This window comes from Perca fluviatilis, chromosome 22 (assembly GCF_010015445.1).
Source record: "Perca fluviatilis chromosome 22, GENO_Pfluv_1.0, whole genome shotgun sequence".
Classification (NCBI taxonomy): domain Eukaryota; kingdom Metazoa; phylum Chordata; class Actinopteri; order Perciformes; family Percidae; genus Perca; species Perca fluviatilis.
In genome coordinates, this window is record NC_053133.1 from 14,675,340 (window position 1) to 14,695,511 (window position 20,172).

Here is a 20,172-nt window from a genome sequence, read left to right on the forward strand (position 1 = left end):
GGGAGAATTTAATTTGTCAGCACCACGTAGCAGATACTGTATTACTAATGAAAATAAAGTACTGATTGATGTTGGTGGGCTCCATAATGAGGTAAACTCAGCCAGTCATCACATCTCACTCATCTACTGAGCAGAGCCACGTATGCCTTATCTCGCCCCTGATCAACCAGTCGTAGAGTGTAAAGGCTAGGTCTGACCACTGTAGCTCCAGATGGCTGTATATCAATAAAGTGGAGCTTTAAGCTTAAGTTTTGTTTTGTAGTTTTTCTTTTTCAACAGTAATGTTCACTTTATATTAAGCAGTATTTATCAGTACTTTTATTACTAATGCATTATTTATTATGTAGATAGACGATACAGTATGTTTAAGAACTACTGTTGGAGGATTCAATATCTTCAGCATCGGAATGTTTCAGCCTGTGTTGCAGTTAATAGAAATAGGTACCCAGATAAAATGACTACTAAATCTACAATAATGATGGAGTTCATTTCAACGTGACTAACTAAAACAAATCTGCGATATGAAATGTGAAAACAACATGCAGACAAACCATTTTCATGCACATACATTAGACACCTAAGCAATTAACTTTGCTGGATATTCGTTCTGACTCACTCATTCTTACATGCAAACTGATATGGGTCCACCCGCCGTTTCCATAAATGTTTCCATAATTAATTGTCTCCCATTTGAAAGCACATTAACAAGACAGTTGTAAGCACATAATTGCTTGTTGGTGGTGCCTTTTTAAAGGACAATTCATACCTTGTTAGACAGCATGATAACACAATAACAGATGTAGTTATTGCATAGATACTGAATGAGAAATATACTGTATTTGAACTCATTGATGGTTGGTATGGAAGTAAGCGGTCTACACTGCTAGTCCCAGTAGTTTCAGTTCTGCTGGGAGATATATTCCCCAGCTACCCCCTCTGCTCCAACACTGAGAAACAGAGGGGCAAACACATCTGGAGCCAATCTTTAGTATGGAGGAAGGATCTGTGCAAGGATCGGACCTGCATTCTGGTTAGGATCAGATCAACCAGTTCACTCTTAAGACAGCTCTTTTCTAGAAGTGGTCCACAAATGGTTTCTGCTTGTGACATTAATTGTTTTTTTGGCGACGATGATTCAGCTCAGTGGTTGTTTAAGTGTCACCGCAGGCATCGATCAACACTTGTAAGTTACAGCGTTACGATGCAAATGTCAAGAAAATGTCACTAAAACACCTCTGCCTCTCAGGTTTCATTTGCTATTTTGTTTATCTCCCAGTCCCACTTCACATAGCATGTGTGTCAGTCTACACTGCACCTCTGGACTCCCACACGTGTTGTGTATATTATGATATTAGGCCGGACCCTCCTCACATCACCAGCAGCCTCTCTCGCTGGCACAGAAAGGCGGGCGATGAGCAGGAAGGAAATGACATCATGGTGTTTCTGATGAAGGCTTGACACAAGGCACCAGTGAACTATTTAGGCTGCATAGTGTACATTCATGGAGTTAAAGATAGGATATCATTTTTTAATGGCATGGCATTAGATTGCTACACATGGCTGGTTGTGATTATGAACTAAATGTGGCACAAACCGTAAATTCAAAGCTATTTCCTCATACTGTGAGGCCGAGAAGTGTAATATTGCACTAAAAGCTTCCTTTCTCAATGACAAATTGAACATAATTAAGTCATTACACAATTAACAATACAAATGTTACACACACTTGTTTATTTTCACTTATTTAGTGTGGGTTATGGGCTACAAGGATGAGATTCTGCATGTTGTTACCATTTTGATTTATAGGTTTTTCAGACCTGCTGCTATTTGTTTAGCTGTGGTCAGAGAGAATACAGATGTCACTCAGATTGACTTAGGGAAAATGCAGACCAGCCAAAACATAAAGTGGAAATGTTAACCCAATAACGCTAGATAAACAGTCAGCAGAGAGGAGCCAAAGACAACAGAGAGCGAAGGGAAAGTGTCCTGCTGGCATCAGGTTTCCCAGAGTAAGTGTTATGTGAAAAGCAGCTGAAGGGTGACACTCACTCTCCTCCCACCCAATCTCCCTCTCTCCCTCCTCCCTCACTCACTCAACCATCTGTTGTTCCCTCTCTTCTCAGGCTGCTCTAAGTGCCTTGAAACAGCTGTCGGAGCAGGGACTGGACCCGGTGGATGGCCCCATCAAGGTACGGTCGGACACGGATCACGCCAAATACACAGACAGACGCTCCACGCTCACTCAGTGTTGGATGTTTAATCAATCGGCCAATCAGGGTGGACAGATGCTTGTCTAGTGAGGGGCCAGATGTGCGTGTGTGTGTGCCAATCTGGCCTTTTGCAAATCTTCAGCGCTGCAGGCTGGCCCATCATCAGCTCCCTTCCCACACACACACGTCCAACATTTCCGCTCGACATTTTTCTTCCATAGGAAAGCAACAGTAGGCGTCTCAATTTACATGCACTACACTCCTGTCAGTGTTCAATACTTTGCATGATGGCTATCACCAAGTCTCAGTCATGGCAGAAAAGAGGGCTTTCTCCATGTACCTCGCCTCCACGACGAGGAAGGGAGGGAAGGAAGAAGGAAGGACGACAGCGGAGAATGAAGTAGAAACACTGGGGGGGGGGTTTGGAAACCAGGGAAGAAATCACTGTCAAGCATTTCTGGAGTATTTTCATAGTAGGTGTGCCCTGGGAAAAAAAAAGTTTAAGCAGGGTTGTTTTCTTGCAGCCCTGTGTCTCCTTTAGAGAGAAAGAGGAAAGGAACAAAGAGAGGAAAGACAACTGCAACGTTTTAACAACTTCATTTACGTCATCATCACAGGAGAGGGATAAATATGGCAGCAATTACACTTTGAGCAGTTAATCACTCATATCTTGCTTCGGTATTTCCCCACTCAGTCTCTAAAACTTATTAAGTCACCCATACTTTGTTGTTAACACATTTTTGGTCATCAGGCTTCAGATGATCGCAGTTATCAACATGAAAATGCATCTTTTACCTCTAAATCAGCTGCTTTCCTTTTCTCTGCACCCCCACACATGAATCTGTCTTTACAGTCCTTTATGATAAAAAACAAACACAGAACAGGAGCCAGTTAGTGTGAAACAGATTGAGGTCAAGGACTTCTGTAGTGTTTTCGAGTAACAGTAGCAGAACTTTCGGTTTCTTTAAAAGTTTTCTTTTACAAGAATCACTTATCGCTTCAGAATTACTCATTAAATCCTGGGATCTCCCGTAGAACGAATTACCAACAGCAGGACAGATTATTAGCAACGTTACCTAACACGGTTTTATTTGTCTTTTCAGACCAGTGAACCATGTGGGAGGGAGGACGGACATTAAACAGACTAACTCAGGCACCACCACTCAGGTCTGCAAGGATTCAAAGGCTTTCGTCTAGGAGCTGACAACCCTGAACCCCTCCTTTGGCATACACCCCCCTACCCCTCTTACCCTGATATCCCACAACCTACAAACCACATTGTCCCCACTACCCACAATTCCCCCACCCTCTTTGCCCCCCTTCCCCACGACTGCCACTGTATCCTGCAAAACCTGTCAACATGCAATAGGGTGGATGTGCACCGAGAAATGACCGACTAAAACACCATTACCTGAGTCTATGTGAAGACAACGCTATGTTAACACGTTTATTGATGATTTCAGTCAAAATTTATAGGACAAAAAATAATTAAATGAAACACAAACTAATGAGATAAATGCATGGTACTGTATGAAATCAAGGGAAATCCAAAGTGATACACTGCATAGACAATTTTCCCTTTGGATAAATGTCTGTTGGTATGGTTAAAACAAATATGTACATCATGCCATTGCAACACAAAAGAAACATTTTGGGGGAGAAACCAACTTGCGTACAGTAGCTTATTTTTTCTGGGGGTAATATATTTCCGGTCTTTTTTTATTATTTTATTTTATTAATCTAACAATGCTTGAGTACTGTATTTAAAATTAACCAATGCCAGTGCTGTGAAAGTTGTAGTTGTTGTCTTCATATATAGTCACCCAGCTTACCTTGTATGCTGACATAAAAAAAAAAAAGAGTTCATCTATCTATATGGATGTGTATGACTTGCAAGAGTATCATATTCCGAAAAATAACACAGAAAAGTTTTTTTCATGTGGACAAAAAGGACAAAACTGGTGTTAGCAGTAATCAGTAGAAGTGTTGACCACCCAGGAGGGAAGGTCGGACTAACCTTTACTTCCTGAAGGGTCTAACTTTCCCATTTAACATGACCCCACACTGGCATAGCATCACTGGAGCATCACCTGACCAACAGTGGAGGCAAAGGGGCCACCACAGTTGTACTTTTTATCCAGAGAAAGAGGCCGGTGGCTAGTATTTGTGCATATTCTCCAATGCCAGTAAACGTTTAAGTCCAAACTCCAAAGAGTTTTGTACGGGCGTGACTGCATGTCATCCAGTGAATGAAAAGTCCAGTGATTTTGTGTCAGTGGATCGTCCCCCCTCTCCCCCCACAGTTTTGTCGATCACATCTACACCCATTGTGTGTGTTGTATTGACCCGCCAAGGCATCAACTGGGTGCTTTTAATGCCTGCATTCTGTCTGGAGTGCATCTTTTGAGCGGAGAGAGCCTGCGTCCAATTCGCAGACTCCCTCCCCTAAAGGCCACTTTGAGTCACTTTGTTCACTGACATTGAGGACGTGTCTTCTTCTTCGCTGTGAGTACAATGTGTAATAAGGCTGTGTCTGTTACTGAAATGCAGTAAAAACACCTCAGTTCATGTGAAAAAAAAAAAAATCTGTTTCTTGTGTCTTTTTTTCTCTTCCTAACAGGTGTAAACACACCATCTTGCTCCAACTGCGATTAGCACTGTTTACTAATTACATTTACTTTTTCACACATTTATTAAATGCATAAGCTGGAACCCAAATTACATTCAAGTAATTGAAAATGAGAAACAGGGTGATCTTCACTTAATGCCTATTTACTATGTTTTTCTGGTTCTTTTCACACACATCTAACGGTCTACAGCAGTAGATAATGTTCGCTCAGTTGTCATAAAGGTTTACTCGTGCACGTGATGTGTTTAAAAGCTCTGGAAAAAGCTAGTAAGTGGACCTTGGGTTAAGATCATTCTGCAAAACCACTAACCCTAAGGTCAAAAATGAGCTTTCAATCCAAAGGCAGTTGGGAAAAGGTTTTCTTCACAAAGTCCTTCCATAGCTCATATTTCTCAGAAATCACTAACATTTTACTCAAGTGAGTCTTCACAAGAAACAAAGTACTTCTCAAATAATTATTTACAAGCAATCTCAAAGAGAAAAAGACTGTAAATTGTCCTCAAATAACATTCATTGTATTGTTTATCTCTTAAATGCCTATGCTACTGCATTCGTTAGTCTTAAGGACTAATAAAATGTAATAAGCACAACAAATTGGATAGTTGTGTTCCAAAAATAGTGTGTTGTTATTCCACTCTCTTCATAAACTACTGCTTTTTCTAATGCTGAAGCATATGGTATATATGAGTTTATAAATCATCTACTGACTCTCCAAGCACAAGATTTATCTGCAACCCGAGCTCACCATGGTTTCTCATCTCTCAGTAGTATCATAAAGTATCCTTTATCTTTAAGGATAAGTCTGGGGATTTTCTATATTTTTTCTACTGTCAACAATTTCTGTCAAAAGACCAAAACCAATATTGCATTAATCCTTCGGACAATACTTTGACTTTTTGACTGTGTCTGTGGCTCTCAGCCTACGCCTGCTGATTCCTAAAGATAATGACCATGTATGTTTTTTGTTTGACTTGCCCGTGTTAATCATAATAAAGGAACATTTCACCCACAGAGGAAGAAGTTATATCGACTTAGGCTACACAGACAATACTTCAATTCATTGTTTATTGCTCATTCATTGGTTTTGGTCTTTTCTTGGGATTTGTTGACAATTAGAAAAAATGAGAACATTACCAGACTCATTCTTTAAATACCTCTGCAACATTTCTTGGACAACCTGCTGGTTTACCAAGTTTCACAGTTTAATATGTAGCCATGCAGTCGCAAATATCAAATGATTTTCTGAGGACACTGTTTCTGTTTGATGTTGTCCTTCACTCGTTCTATTTGAAGATCGAGCTTTACAAAAGTTGTAGTTATTCATTTGTAATGTCATGACATCCTGTTATTTACACTGGAAACAAATGTCATCCTGTAGTCAGTGAAGGGAAAAAAAGCTGTTTGTGTTTTCCAAATAGAGACTCTTAATCTTTAACTTTATGACTCTCAGCTGGTCCGACAAGGATCGATTGTATGCACCTTATCTATCGCATGCTTGTGTTGCATCATTCCATCACTTTTACTTGCGTCCCTACAGGTACCTCTACCACCTTTGCTGTCCTCCAGCACGCAGGCTACCCCTCCTCCAAACCACTCACTGTTCTTATTGGATTGCGTTTTTTTTTTTTTTTTTTTTTTTTTTTTTTTTTTTTTTTTTTTTTTTTTTTTTTTTTTTTTTTTTTTTTTTGGAAAGGGGGTTTTGGGGGTTTTTTTTTTTTTTTTTTTCCCCTTACTTGCCAAAATGGCAGTTTTATAGTAGGGTTTTTAGTTTCAAAATAGAACAAAATCAATGGGGCTGTGGAGCTTGTTCGTGCCATGCAAAAGCAAATGCCAGAGTCATTGATTTTTCCATCTGAAAGATGCGCCATCGACCCCCTTGAAGTCCTCTAAATTAGAGCTGTATTAACAGGAGGAAAAAAGAGTGAGGGGAATCCTATAGATGGTGATCAATGTCCAAGAAATGACTCAAGCCAAAATCCTAATAGTTTTCTTTCTTGGGTGAGTCAAAAGCATTTTGGCGTGTGCTTAAATAAAGGGTTATTTCACACAATGAGGCCGTTTTGATCTACATGGAGTCCTAACAGTAGCTGGAAGTGGATGCACTTGGTGCTGATTGCTTCTGTACACAGAGGGATTGAAACTGTCAGTACAACTCTCCCTCATATTAGAACTAATCTGCCACTGAGCAACTTTATCCAGCCCCGATTAGTCACGGCAGAGGAGCGCTGTGGGCTGAAGCCCTGACATCCCCGCGCTTCCCTGTAATGCACCGAGGAACTCACAGCGAGCAATCGAGAGTCTGGACGATGGCTGTATTCTCTGCCACTGACCAAGAAATCAATTTGTTCTGTGGAGAGATGAGTGTCTGATAGATGTGTCGAGGATCACTTAATTCCCAGACTCCATTTTGGAGATTTTCAAACATAGGTGTAATTTACAGGGGGGGTTTACAACGCCCCCCCCCCCAATAATCAAAAATGACCAGTGCAACCCCTCCAAAAAACTATTATCATTTCCTTTACATAAATAAAGACATTTGCACCATAAATTGTTGGAGAAAAATTCACCAGAATTCAGAAAATGAAGTGTTTGATGTTCAAGATCTCACCCCCCCCCCCCAATGTTGAACCCAAAGTTACGCCCTTGTCTTCAAGGTAAAACTTTGTTCAGATCAGTGGATTATTTTATTTTATTTTGAAATGCAACGCTACCAAGCCACGGCCCAGCGACGTGTAGTTAGTGGTGCACGTCAGGCTACGGCGTAGGGTCCGGCGTAGACGCAGAGGGGTCTGCGGGGGTACGCTGTCGATTCTACGCAGAAGCATAAAAAGGCCTTTTTTATGCTTCTTTAGCGCTGCCTGGAAGGCACTAGAATTAAGCAATGGTTAGGGTTAGGTGCCTTGAAGTAAACGGTCGCAGCGCTGCCTGGAGCGATGACAGAAGGTCAGGGACAGCATTTGAAAAGCTTTGAAGACATGGATGTTTGTCTGACCCAGATTTAGATGTACAAAGTTCAAGTCCTCAACCCTGGGCTCATGACCTTGGTATATGTTTGTTTTTTTTCATTTCATTTATTCATTCAACTTGAATTGTATTGTTCATTCAAATGCAGTTTGTTTTCCCCAGAGTTTAGGAGACTTCTGCACACAAACAGAAAGACATGTCTGGAGAAGAAATTTGAATCATGTGATTGTTTTCATTTTCTTGGCCTAAAAATAATCGATCGTAACAAGGTAATTTTTTGTAAACAATATGAGACACCAATTACTATTGCTACCAGAGTGTTTTTAAATAAAGTAGGGGATCTTTAGGGATCCCAAGTCTGAAAATGTTTGTGTACAACTTTAAACCCACCAGGGTTTCATATTCCTTTAAGGGGTTTCTTGAAATGTTTAAAAATAATAATTATATATATATATATATATATATATATATATAGTCTGTTCTGTTTTTTAAGCTCAACAACCACCTTAGGTCACTAAAATCCCCAAATTATCTGACAAATGCCAAGGAAATGACCTCAAAGGCAGCTACAGCCATGTACAAAGAACTCAGCAGTTTGAGCATGTAAGTCTAAATCCAGCTCATGACATATTGTGATGGTGACACCAATTAGGACATTTTGCTTTGTTTCTCTTGCTTTCCTTTGGGTAAGTAAAAGGTCAGGGTCAGCTATATAACAGCTCCAGTAGAAATGTCACTGTTGCTCCCAGATGTCTCAGCAGGGCAGACTGTTGCCAAAACTGGGTTTTAACCCACGTAGTACAGTTGAGTGTTTTTGCTAATGCATCATTTTTTTTTTATTCTATATGAAGTTAAACAAAGACAAATATGTGACCCATTGCCAACCTTTCTGTAACATGACAGCTTTGTGCATCCTCTTAACCTTTTTAGTAATTGTCAATTTTTCAGACTCTTGTGTAAACTTCATTTTGGTTGATCGCATCTGCTTGTACTGTACATACAGTATCTTTATAAAGGCAAATGGCTCTTGCCCTCTTTAGCCAACACCCATATCTAAAGGCTGCCTGACTCATTTTGTGGTACAATGTGGGAGGACAGTGATACCGATACTAGTCAAAAGAGTAGTCGTAAAGAGGAGAAAAGGCTGGGTGGGTGTCATTTTAACAATTCAGTTCAGAAGATCCTCTTTCTGGTTACTTTCTGGGGTGATTCACAGAATGCAGAATAACAGATACTAGCCACTACTTGTGTACGAGTGGCGGACATTTTTAAGAGTGTGGGTGTAAAAACACTAAAGTTCAGAAGGAGAGTTTCCCCCTACAATTTTCAACTTATCGTTTTAGTTTTTCTTGCCAATTCAGGATGAGATTTCACAAGCCGACTAGCAGGTAATAACGACACACCATTCAATAATCTAAAATCACTTTTATTAATTTAAGTTAGGTAGAGACACTAAACATTGGAACCACATTTGCTCTGCTATGGAGCGCTCTTCAGAAAATAAAAACAAAAAAGGCTTATGTCATACTGTCAAAAAAAATAAAAATAAGGCAAAATTAAGAGGTAGAGAATTTAGGCTCATCACGGACTGAAGGGATGATGCCTATTGGAATGTAGTTGAAATTCAATAACTCTTGATGTCCCAAAAGGTATATAAAATAGTCATACATCAAATATGGTGGAGACAGTCATTTTGGGATACTGGGGGTATTCACAACATTTAAACATTTACATTTTACTTTAACTGGACAAGGTGAACAATGGACAGGAGAGTTAATGTTACTTTGGAAAGAATAATGGAAAGCTAGTGTGTAATACATTTCCCTCAACCACACAGTGTTGGGACAGCGGTTCTGGAGTTAGGTCGGGATTTTTTTACTTTATTTTTTTAAATATTGGTAACAGATAAATTTACAATATAAACACCACAGATCTTGAAAATAAAAGACAAATTAAAATCTACCAAAGCAGTACATTCTGAATGTGTCACACATACTAGTTCATCCCAGGACATGACTCCCTCGTCCGCTTTTCATTTGAGAGGTTCGTCAATACAGACCTGAAATAACAGGGCCATTAAAGAGACAATGTTGAGTCCCATTACACTGGCTGAAACTCCTGGGCCACAGTCTGGCCTTTAAATGTCCCATTTGGAATGTGTAGACTTCATTATCAACATATATGCTACATGTCTAAGTATTTAACAACAACAACATATGGAATATGGTAAACTTTGACATATTCATCTAGCTTTGTTTACAAGCTATAATTGAGCCTTATTAAGCTGCAAACCAATTTCCTGACTGCCTGAAGAAAAGAAAAAAAAAAAAGCCTCTGCATGGGGAGACTTTGGGTAGTTGGAAATGTGTTGGAACCTTCCTACACAGAATGCTGGCAGTGTAGAGAAAATCTGAAATTACAGTGCATGTCTACAAAAATAAAATAAAAGTGAAAAACAAAATGTTACTGCTTGTACAGTAACATACTGTATATTTCCACAATGACACTAGATAAGGCTGGTGACTACATTACGTAAATAGTTAATTATAGGATAGCTTTTCTGTATGATTTCAAAAAACTAGTGACCGTATATAGATGTTGGTTTCTTTAAACAAACTTAAAAAAAACAAAAGTCAAATAAATCCTTTGTGTAGTACACAGCTTTCTTTGTTCCAGAGGAACAATATGGTAAACCTTTGCATTTGCTTAATGCAAGTGCCCCAGTCTAGATTCAGTCTTTCCTTCCATCTTCCCCATTTTCATCCTCAGTGGTTGTTTCCTCATGCTTGCAGGTTTATGTGCCTCTGTTCTGTTACAAACACCGCCCCCTAGATCCCATTATTCGCATCATTGTTGTTCATGGCCTCCTTTCTCTGAGCTAGGAAGGGGTACATGCACTTGTCGGCGCCCAGGAACCGGTACATGCACACAATGGCCTCGAAGGGCAGGATGCTGCGGAGACAGAACAGAGATAGGATTAGACACAAGATACCCCTGTACTGTTACTCCGAGCCAAAGGAGTAATGAGGAGAAACTGAAATGAGGGGATGTATAGAAAGATAGGAGACCGCTCACCTTTTCATGAAGTTGACCATATAGACAATGCGAGGTGTACAGATCATGGGCTGGTCAGTGAGAATGGCCCTCATGGCCTGTTTCACACAGAACTCTGGCTTCAAGGGAGGCAGGAAAGGCTCAATCTCCTTCCTGAATGAAGAAAAAAAAAAAAGAAAACAAAGGTTTGTTTGTTTATTTATACTCTATCTATCTATCTATCTATCTATCTATCTATCTATCTATCTATCTATCTACACATATATACACACACACACACACACACACACACATTTTACAGGCCCGAAATTCAGGGAACTTCAAATCTCATTTGCTAAAACTGGCTAAGATTTAAAAGTTGTCCAATCCAATTACATTTGATTGAAATCATTCAGAAACTGGAGTGGAAAGGGTTTTTGGTTTTTTTCTTAGTCAATCCATGAATTCAGTGATACTGGTTAAAAGACAGAACAGTTGTTGCTCCAAAGTGGAGGGACAGTAAAGCCAAAGAAGGTGCCACCTGCTGACTGTAACCATCAAACAAAGCGAGGACTATTACAGCAGCCGGAGTGGGGGGTAGCCCAGGTGCACCTGTTGGGGAGGCTTTTCCCTGAGAAAGTCTTTGTTTAAGCAGAGCGCTGACCAATGGCATACAAGGGACTTTATAATAATACCTCACCATCAGCTGCTGCTTTGATCTTCAAAAAAGTGTTTGTGAGGCAATTTTATTTGGTGAAAATTAGAGATGACAAACTCACCCCCAGCCAGGTGCAAGAAAGCTTTAAAAAAAAAAAAAAAAAAAAAATATGCGCACACAAAACACAATTACACTGGCCAGTGTGTGTTGAAGCTCACCTTATCCTGACACCTTTGAACATTCCCGTTTCGACCAGGTAAGGGCACACCAGAGTCATGTTGATGCCATCCTTCTCTGAGGCCTTCAGCTCATGGCTCAGTGACTCGTGGAACCCAATGGCACCAAATTTACTGGCGCAGTAATCCTGAGGGAGTAAAGAGAGAACAGGTTAGCCCTGTAAAACTCTGCCCCTGCCCGCACCCAGGGACCACAGACATTATCAGACATGCCCTATGGGCACAGAGGTCTCTCCTTGCCGTTAATGATACAGCCACAAAAACCTGAGAGAGCCTGTCCGCTGTTCTACAGTTTCATTAGCATTCTTCTCCGGTGCAGCAGGAGACTGCTCGGCTTGGCGGGAAGGTTTTGATGTGGTTCGCCGTGGAAATTCTCTTTTCAAAAATAAAAAAAAAGGCTTGGGCAAACACAAATGCATGTCGATAAACATGGGGAGGATAAAGAGATTTGACTGTGCCCACATGACAGACGAAGGCTTTGGTTCCCTAAAATTAATGTGCACGTCCACAGTTGAGGCATTTCCAGGAAGTATAATAGCTTAACAAAAACTGACTAAACTTCAAGTCCCTTTGAAGGGGGACTTAATCATTATGAATGACTGCTTGTACAACAAAAGCAAACGTGCAGCTATAAAAACAAAAAGGCAAATTGAGTAGGAGTCCCTGTAGACCATCTGAAAATGACACCATTCTCAGCCAGGGGGATAAAAGAACTCTGTGCTCGGAAATACCAAAATAAAACCTTCTAGGAGTGCTACCAATTTACTCCCACTGTGGTTATGGAGATAAAATGACTCCACTTACTAATTTTAATATGCATTAAAATAACTGGGGGAGAAAAAAAAAAAAAAACTATCCATTGAAAGCTCCTGTGAGCTGAATACAGAGTGAGCACCAAGTTGTTCACAAAGCAGTGATGAAGATGTCTCTGTCCCTCGGGGAGCTGTCAGCTCATTCTGGCCCCGGGGCCAGAGCCCAACAGGGGCTCCACCCCCCCCATTGCTGCAGATAGAGGAATCTATAAGAGGCTCCCAATGCTCATCTGTGTCCCTTAATTTAACGGGTGGAGGGACAACGAGAGAAAGGGGGCCTAACCTCCCCCCGACGCAGTGTGCTAGCTGGCACGCTGAGGGCTTTGGAAGAAAAGCACTGGTTTGGATGGTGGGAACGATGGGATGTGTATGTGTTGTTGTGTATGATACTAACCTCCACTCCAGCTGTGCTGAATAAACCCAGGGAGCTGGCAACCGTCACAATGTGACCATGATTCAGCTCCAACATCTTGGGGAGAAACGCCTTGGTGGTCTGGGGGAAGGACAGAAGGGCAAAGAAGGAAAAACAAAAAAATTAATAAATAAAAGGAGGAAGGTTAGTTCACTTGTGCAGTTTGTCTGTGCCAAAGTCCTTTGATCCTCTCTGTCTCCCTCTTATTGCCCCTCTCCATCTGCTTCCCCCTCTTCTCCATGGTGATGCAGAGAGAGGCGTCTGAATGAGAATTCATAACCCGCACACACAAAAAGAAATCAGACTGAGCCCTGGAGGTGCAACATTTGAAAGTATGAACATAATTAAGTTGAAAGTTCCCCCCACCCTTTGTGGTAGGTGTGAATTAGAGGTTGAGGGAAGAGAAGAATGAGGGTTTTCTCCTCTTCAGGTATTCACTGAACTAACAGGTATGTGGTGTGTGCGCTGCTGTACAATCTGTTCTTTTCCCACACAGATCTGGTGCCCATCATTGGGCCCGGCTCTAAAGACTTGGTGACAACACCAATCATAGGCCTCCGTTCACTCAACAATACAATTCAGCCTCTCGTCTACCCACATAGTCTTGCGCCCTGCCCGAGCAGCAGTCAGCGTCCTGCCCGAGCAGCAGTCAGCGGAACAATCGGCAGGGAGATGAGCACAGAGATGAAAGAGTTTCACCGGAGTGCCACATGAGAACCCGAGTGGTTTAACCGGCCGGTCCAATGAGAGTTAGTGAGGTGGTGAGAAAAGCCACCCCGTGGACGAGATTCAGAGAGTTTAGTTGATTAACCCATTCCTCATTCTGCCCGTCTGCTGACTTTGGACTCCGCATGAGCCAATCAGCAGGTGTGACATGGGACGGCAATGACAGGAACTGACCAATCACTCTCCCACTAGGAGGTCTACAAACAAGCAGCAGGCCTTTTGTTGGCAGCACTGCTAGATCTATTCAAGTCAGACATGCACTGCCATAGTAAATAACAAAGCATGTAGCCTTCACCACTCATGGCAATGGAGGTTGCAAATAGAAAACAGGTCACCTTTATATCACAGTAACATGAGATTCCCCAATGCGGAAACAGTTTGTCAATAACTTGATTAAAGTGAGTTGACAGAATTACTAAATACCAATTTTGACAAGTAAAAATACCCAACTCTTGCTGGCTACAGTTTGTAATGTAAAATCTAAATGTGGTACCTCTGGGTTTTTTAACACAAGTTAAATACATCACTTTAGGTTCTGGAAAATAGAGTTGAGCATTTGTTAATTCCTAGCTTCCAATAATTCTGTGGTCATATAAACGAAAAGGTAATAGGTCCATTGGTTGGTACAGTATGTAAGCCTGGCCAGAGAAATGATTCAGCCTCCTTTGTAAAAATTTGCTGGAGGGGAACACCGAGCCAGAGAGTGCATGGTACTAGGTAGTACAGCCATGGAACCACTGGCAGGGGAGGAAAAGCCTCATTAAATCTAACAGCATCCGACCTACTGACTTCTAGTGTAATCTCTGCTAAATCTGTCCTTGTTTTGTGCGATAAATAAACCGGAAGGAATAAAATCTGATCTATGCAGAGAAAGGTGGGGGGCAATCAAGATTGCTTCACTATTTTGGGAGTTTTATTCTACAGCAAGGTAGAGTATAACCAACCTGACTCAGCTCCAAACATCTGCACTTTTTCAGGACATACATTTTTAAGTTGCTGCAATATTCAACTAATCAAATGATGGGGCCCAAAGAGAGGGAGTGAGAGAACATGAGGCCTAGGCAAAAGCTGAGAAAGTCCTCTGCGAGCCAGAATGGCACACAGAGAGACAGACACAGAGACAGAGAGAGAGAGATACCTGACTTGAGCCAACGTTTCCCACTCCCACTGAAACCTTTCAGAGAGCAGTGAATGACTTGATCTGGCACAGGTCTCTACGACTTGAAGCCAACACTCAAATACAACTGACAAGTTTGCAGAGTGGTCTGAAAATAACTGGAACTGATGGGAGGAAAGGCAGATTCCCTCAGCTGGAGGACGGGGCTAAACGTGAACAAACGTCCCATCTCTCTCCCACCCTCCTGTGATGTCCTGCCTCTCATGGCATGTGGGTATGACCCCTGCTGACCTCTCAGACACAAAATGTGTGAAGGCAACCAGGGGCTCGTGTCTTACATCAGAGCTGCCGTAATTGGGTCTCAACGCTCCCTTGTTCCGCTAAATTACCCGCTGACACGGTCGGCCTCCTTGGCCTATGTGGGGTGCCTTGCCCGCTGCACCCCCCAATTGGTGTGTGCCCCCAGGAGCATTTAAGCCACACAAAGCTTCTTGCAGCTGGGGTGTCAGGCTGCATTAGTGCTAGCGCCTGACCAACAGGAATATGAACAAAATATTGGCCTTTGCGTAGGACCAGATGGCCATTTAATTGGGCCAACTTCTCCCTGGACGAGAGAAAAAAAAACTAAAAAAAAAACGCCTGAGCTCAAGAGCTCGTCTGATCCTACAACAGATGATGGAATTTGAGTGGGTTGGTTTACAGGTCATCAGGGATGATGGATGCAGATTGGTCTTGTGTGGTACCAATGAGAGTCAAGAAGCCTCTGCTACAGATGACTAGACCTCAACCCCCTGTTGGTTGTACAACTGGTATCAAATTTACCTGGAAAGCAATCACAGCGACAGGACAGGGAGGAAGTAGTGTCAACGCACTACAAACACCAAGAATCCCCAGCATCCATTATAATGTGTCACCAAAACTAAATTGATGCAAACAACCCCGTTGGCGGACAATGAGCTTGACTCACCATCAGACCTTGGCCGTTAAACTCGGACTTGTGAAGGTTTTACCTGAAGAACTTATGGTAGACAAGGCCTGTATCATTATTTAAAGTCGCTTCATTTTCAAATTTCATTAAGTCTATTTACGTTTTTTTTCTACGCTTTTGAATGAATGTAGTGATAGAAGTTCGGTATGATAAAATCAATTTGTCTTGGATCACAAAATAAAATATTGGTCCTAAATGTCAACTTTTTTGGAAGATTTTCATGGATTTGTTGACTTCTATTTCTTCTTAACCCCCAATCCCATCCCTTGAGATGTGAAAAGGTACACGGTCAGGGAGAGACCCAATATGGGAGTGGGCATGTCTAGCTCTTGTGAGGGGTACAGGTGCACCAGGCCTGAGTAGGGGCCCGTATAAAACCAGTCAAGTAGGACCCTTCTGCCTGGCTGCCTCCTTTCTCTGGCTACAGCAGGAATGCTGCCTGGAGAACTTGGCTCCTGTCGCCTGGCATCTTGTCAAGCTGATCCACAGACAAGAAACCAATTGTCAGATAAAGTGGGTCAGCAGCAGCTTACCATTACCCTCTCGCCTCGCCTGTGGATGGGAAGGCACTGCCTTCCTCCCTCTTTTCTTTCCTCTGCTCTTTTCCCGCCATGTCAGTTGAATGCTGTACACTTTAATGTAATCGCAAAAGAGAGGTAGGCTTTCCATGTGAGGGGAATTGCTGCTTATTGTTCATAAACCACCTGTTGGATAACAAGCTCAATATGCGCAGGATGATTTCCTTTGGTCATTCCAATAGACAAAAATAAAAAAAATATATATATATATTTATTTATTTATTTATTTATTTATTTATTAGGAGAGAGGGACTGAATCATAGCAGTTTTTGTGCGTGTGTGTGGCAGAGCCGGATGAACAGAGTTGGCCTCCATGACTGCCATGCAGCTGCACCCACTGCCTCCAAATCAGGTTGGGAGGAGTCAGAGGGGCCTGTGGAAGGAGGACAGAAGTGTGGGGTCTGAACTGGCTGGTCTGCAAACACTGCGATTACCATCCTTGTCCTGCTCACTAAACAAATCTTTCTTCCTTTATCTGATCTCTGGCCATCCCTTTGCTTATTTTACACTCAGCGGTGCGTTTTAGATGTAGGGAAAGCTTTGAACCTGCGGTCCTGTCGTTCTGGAGAATCTGGATAAGGAGGCTGAGATGTTTTGGGGGTTGACATCGCTTCTCTGATGTCTCCCTGAGTGGCCAAACTCATGTTTTGCCAAATAGTGATGCTTGACAAGCTGAATAAGATGAACACACCTCAAGAAGAATGCTCCTCAGACTATGTTCACTGCTGAAGCATAAAAATATCTATGAAATGACAAGATGAGCAAGCAGACCTCTGCTTCTGTAAATTAAAATGATAACAACTGAGTGGCTCTTTGATTTAATCTCAAACTGTCTTCAGAAAAGACTAAACGCTTTTATAACATCTCTTTAGTGTCAGCATTCTTTAAAATGCATTGAAAGCATGAGCCTTAATAAACAGGTTTAAACTCCACTTAAACCTTTTGTATGACTAGGCCCTACATCGAGGCTATTTGTTGAGTCATAAACCACAATTAAGCAATTTTAAAAGCCTGTTGTTCAAAAAGGAAAACACTAAATCAAAAAGTTTGTTTAATCTACCACCTAAATGCATTGGGTAACTGTACCGTGTTTGTGTAGAGGAAATTAGACAGGTCCCTGTTAGTCTAAGCTCTATTCATCTAGCTTGTGTCTTTAATGAACCACATCCTCCATTCGGGCTGTCGCCATTCATTAAGTCCTTCTTTCATCTGCCACCCGCCACCCCCCACCCCCAAAGAAACCAAGCTCTCCACAGAATATAGGAGAACACAGACCCCTATTAAAAATCCCAAATCTGCCACCCAACCACTGGATCCTGACTCCAAAATCCTGGATGTAAAAGAACATGGAGATAGCCAGCAGAGAGGCACATGAATAGTTGAATGGAGCATCCATTAAGGAGGAAATACACAACCTGACTGACAACACAAGAGATTTTCATGCTCAATTAGGGAGCTCAAAATCACTGTTGTTTCATAGTATCATTAAGAATGCAGTCCTCCGTAAAAAGAAGAGCCTGTGGCCAAAGTCTCAAAATGAACATCACCCGCTTCACTAGATAAATTATTCAATATTTAGTGACAAATACAATCAAGATGAAATGGTCAATTCAGAGCCATCCCACCAGGCAAAATACACTCAATTTACTCCGCAGCAGGCATTTAAACCAATTTGTGCACAATCACTACAATTGGCCCACATAGGTGGCTGTAGCCTAGCAATGCAATCAATTATCAGAACTGCTGTTTGAGATTGGATGAGAGGGGCCTAAATGCTGAACAATCAATTCTCATTCTCAGAGAGAGGTCTCTTCTCAATGATTTTCTATTTGCCAGGCGGCATCCATTGTCTTTCCACACCCAAGAAAAGCTAGCACCCGGCCTGTTCAACGCTGCAGCTTATGCTTATCTAAAGTGCAACATAGTCACTCTATCAAGTCCACATAGCCTTTCAGATAAGTATTCACATTGAAAAGGCCCAAGGAACAGAGCCAAAGTAAAATCTGATACACAACAAATTACTGCCTGCCAACAAAATGTTGTGAGCTGATCCGACACAGATCCAACTCACGTACAGAACCCCCTGCTTCCATCACGCAAGACAGATTTGTGCAGATCTTTGCGGCAAAGGAAGGGCTGACATATCATTGCCAATTGGCCACACACGCACACGCACACGCACACCTGTGAGTCAACTCACCCAGAAGAGTGCATGGCAGTTGACCACCATGGTGCGCTCGATCAGCTCATCGGGGCACTCCAGAAGGTGATGACCGGAGACGACGCCGGCATTGTTGATCAGTATGTCCACATTTCCCACCTCTCGACGCATCTTCTCAGCTGTAGAATACACACTCTCACGCTTTCCCACATCACACGCATAGGTGTAGACCTGGGGCTGGAAAGGAGGGACCTCCTCTACCCCTCCAACAGGTCCTGCAGGGCCAAAGAGATGATCAAAGTGATCAATGAAAAAGTTTGCTCAGCAGGCTGGTTTAGACGTAGCAAGATGTTAAACATCAAATCTGAATTATTAAGTGAAATTAGAGTTTAAAAATGTAAATATTGGTGATCTGCACATTAATTATTCAGATATCATAATGCATGTAATGCAGGTCACTTTTCAGCTAAGTGATGCACACTTTCGGTTAAAAGTCAGACTTGTGTAAAAATCTGTGTGCAAAGATGTCTGCGAAGCACATATCTTGCCATGTAGGCTAACATTCAGTCTAGGATATTGTAACACTGCCTACGATAATAGCTACTGCAACTTGTAGGCTATCCTTGAATTTTCCACTGCATTAGCAAAACAGAATGCGACTTAAGACGAGCAGATTTCGTTTATCATGCTCAAAAACTTATGGCATCCTAATTGCTGCAAAAGAAAGCAGACTTACCGTCTTTGGTAATGGGAGTGTCAATTTCATGGTATATCTGCCGCACCATCTCCGCTGTTTCCTCATTGCTTTGGCTGTTTATGTCCCACAACACCAGTATGGCTCGTCTCCGGGCGAACTCCTTGGCGAAGAGCCGCCCGAGGCCGCTTCCAGCTCCGGTGATCACGCACACCTGTCCCGCCACGCTCTTTTCCTTGGGCCGCACAACCCATTTAGCCCCGGCAGTTACAAAAGCCCAGAGCACCTTCAAAATGACCACGAAGAACTCCGCAATAATTATCATCATGTTGACCGAGTTTTTCAAATAAATTTAAATAAACAGAGGAAGAAGCGCAGGGAATGCGTCCCTCTTGAGACCTGTTCAGCAGATAAATAGGCTAGTGTTACACCGACAAACTTGGACCATAGTGCAGGTAGTAAAACGCTAACTACGCTCATACACAAAAGTGGCGAAAAAGGACCACAACTTGTGAGTGAAAAGAAGAGTTCAGATGCTGCTCAGTCAGAGTCCAGTTGTCACTACAGCGCACAGTTGCAGTGAGTTATGAGCAGCTACCACGGACTGTGCCTCCTACTTCCTCTGCTGCTCCTCCACTCATCTCATTCTCATCCGCATCTCACTCGCTATTTATTTAGTCCTCCCATCAATGCTGGACCCAATAGGACAGAGACTGGAGCGCCTGTCAGAATTATACGCCAAGTCCATACATTACACTCAGAGGTGATGTAACGTAATTACCTAACACTAATCTGTTGTGATTTCCCCCAATGTAATAGTCTATCCAAAAGGAAGATTAGAGAATAGGCTTTCATATCCTTTAAAAGCCACCGCAGTTTTTCTCTTTGTTTGTTTTTTTATTTATTTTATTTTTAAAGTAAGTTAGGTTATTAATCATTTAGCCCACGTTTAAA

At 42.0% G+C, this 20,172-nt stretch overlaps 2 protein-coding genes across 2 annotated transcripts in view; one reads left to right on the forward strand and one right to left on the reverse strand.

Moving 5' to 3' along the window:
* Positions 1-4,129, forward strand: part of stau2 (staufen double-stranded RNA binding protein 2) — a 98,410-nt gene extending 94,281 nt beyond the window's left edge. Inside the window, exons 14-15 of the mRNA XM_039790126.1 lie at positions 2,124-2,189; positions 3,314-4,129. Of these exons, the coding sequence (XP_039646060.1) occupies positions 2,124-2,189; positions 3,314-3,349 (102 nt within the window). The 3' untranslated portion in view covers positions 3,350-4,129. The remainder of the gene's footprint in view (positions 1-2,123; positions 2,190-3,313) is intronic.
* A 5,079-nt stretch (positions 4,130-9,208) lies between these two features.
* rdh10a (retinol dehydrogenase 10a) lies at positions 9,209-19,873 on the reverse strand. The gene is made up of 6 exons (XM_039789707.1): positions 19,261-19,873; positions 18,564-18,799; positions 12,937-13,035; positions 11,713-11,858; positions 10,879-11,010; positions 9,209-10,755 (listed from the first exon to the last, which is right to left on the reverse strand). The coding sequence occupies exons 1-6, from the start codon at positions 19,544-19,546 to the stop codon at positions 10,632-10,634; spliced, it is 1,023 nt and encodes a 340-aa protein (XP_039645641.1). The 5' UTR covers positions 19,547-19,873; the 3' UTR covers positions 9,209-10,631.
* Positions 19,874-20,172: the final 299 nt, after the last annotated feature.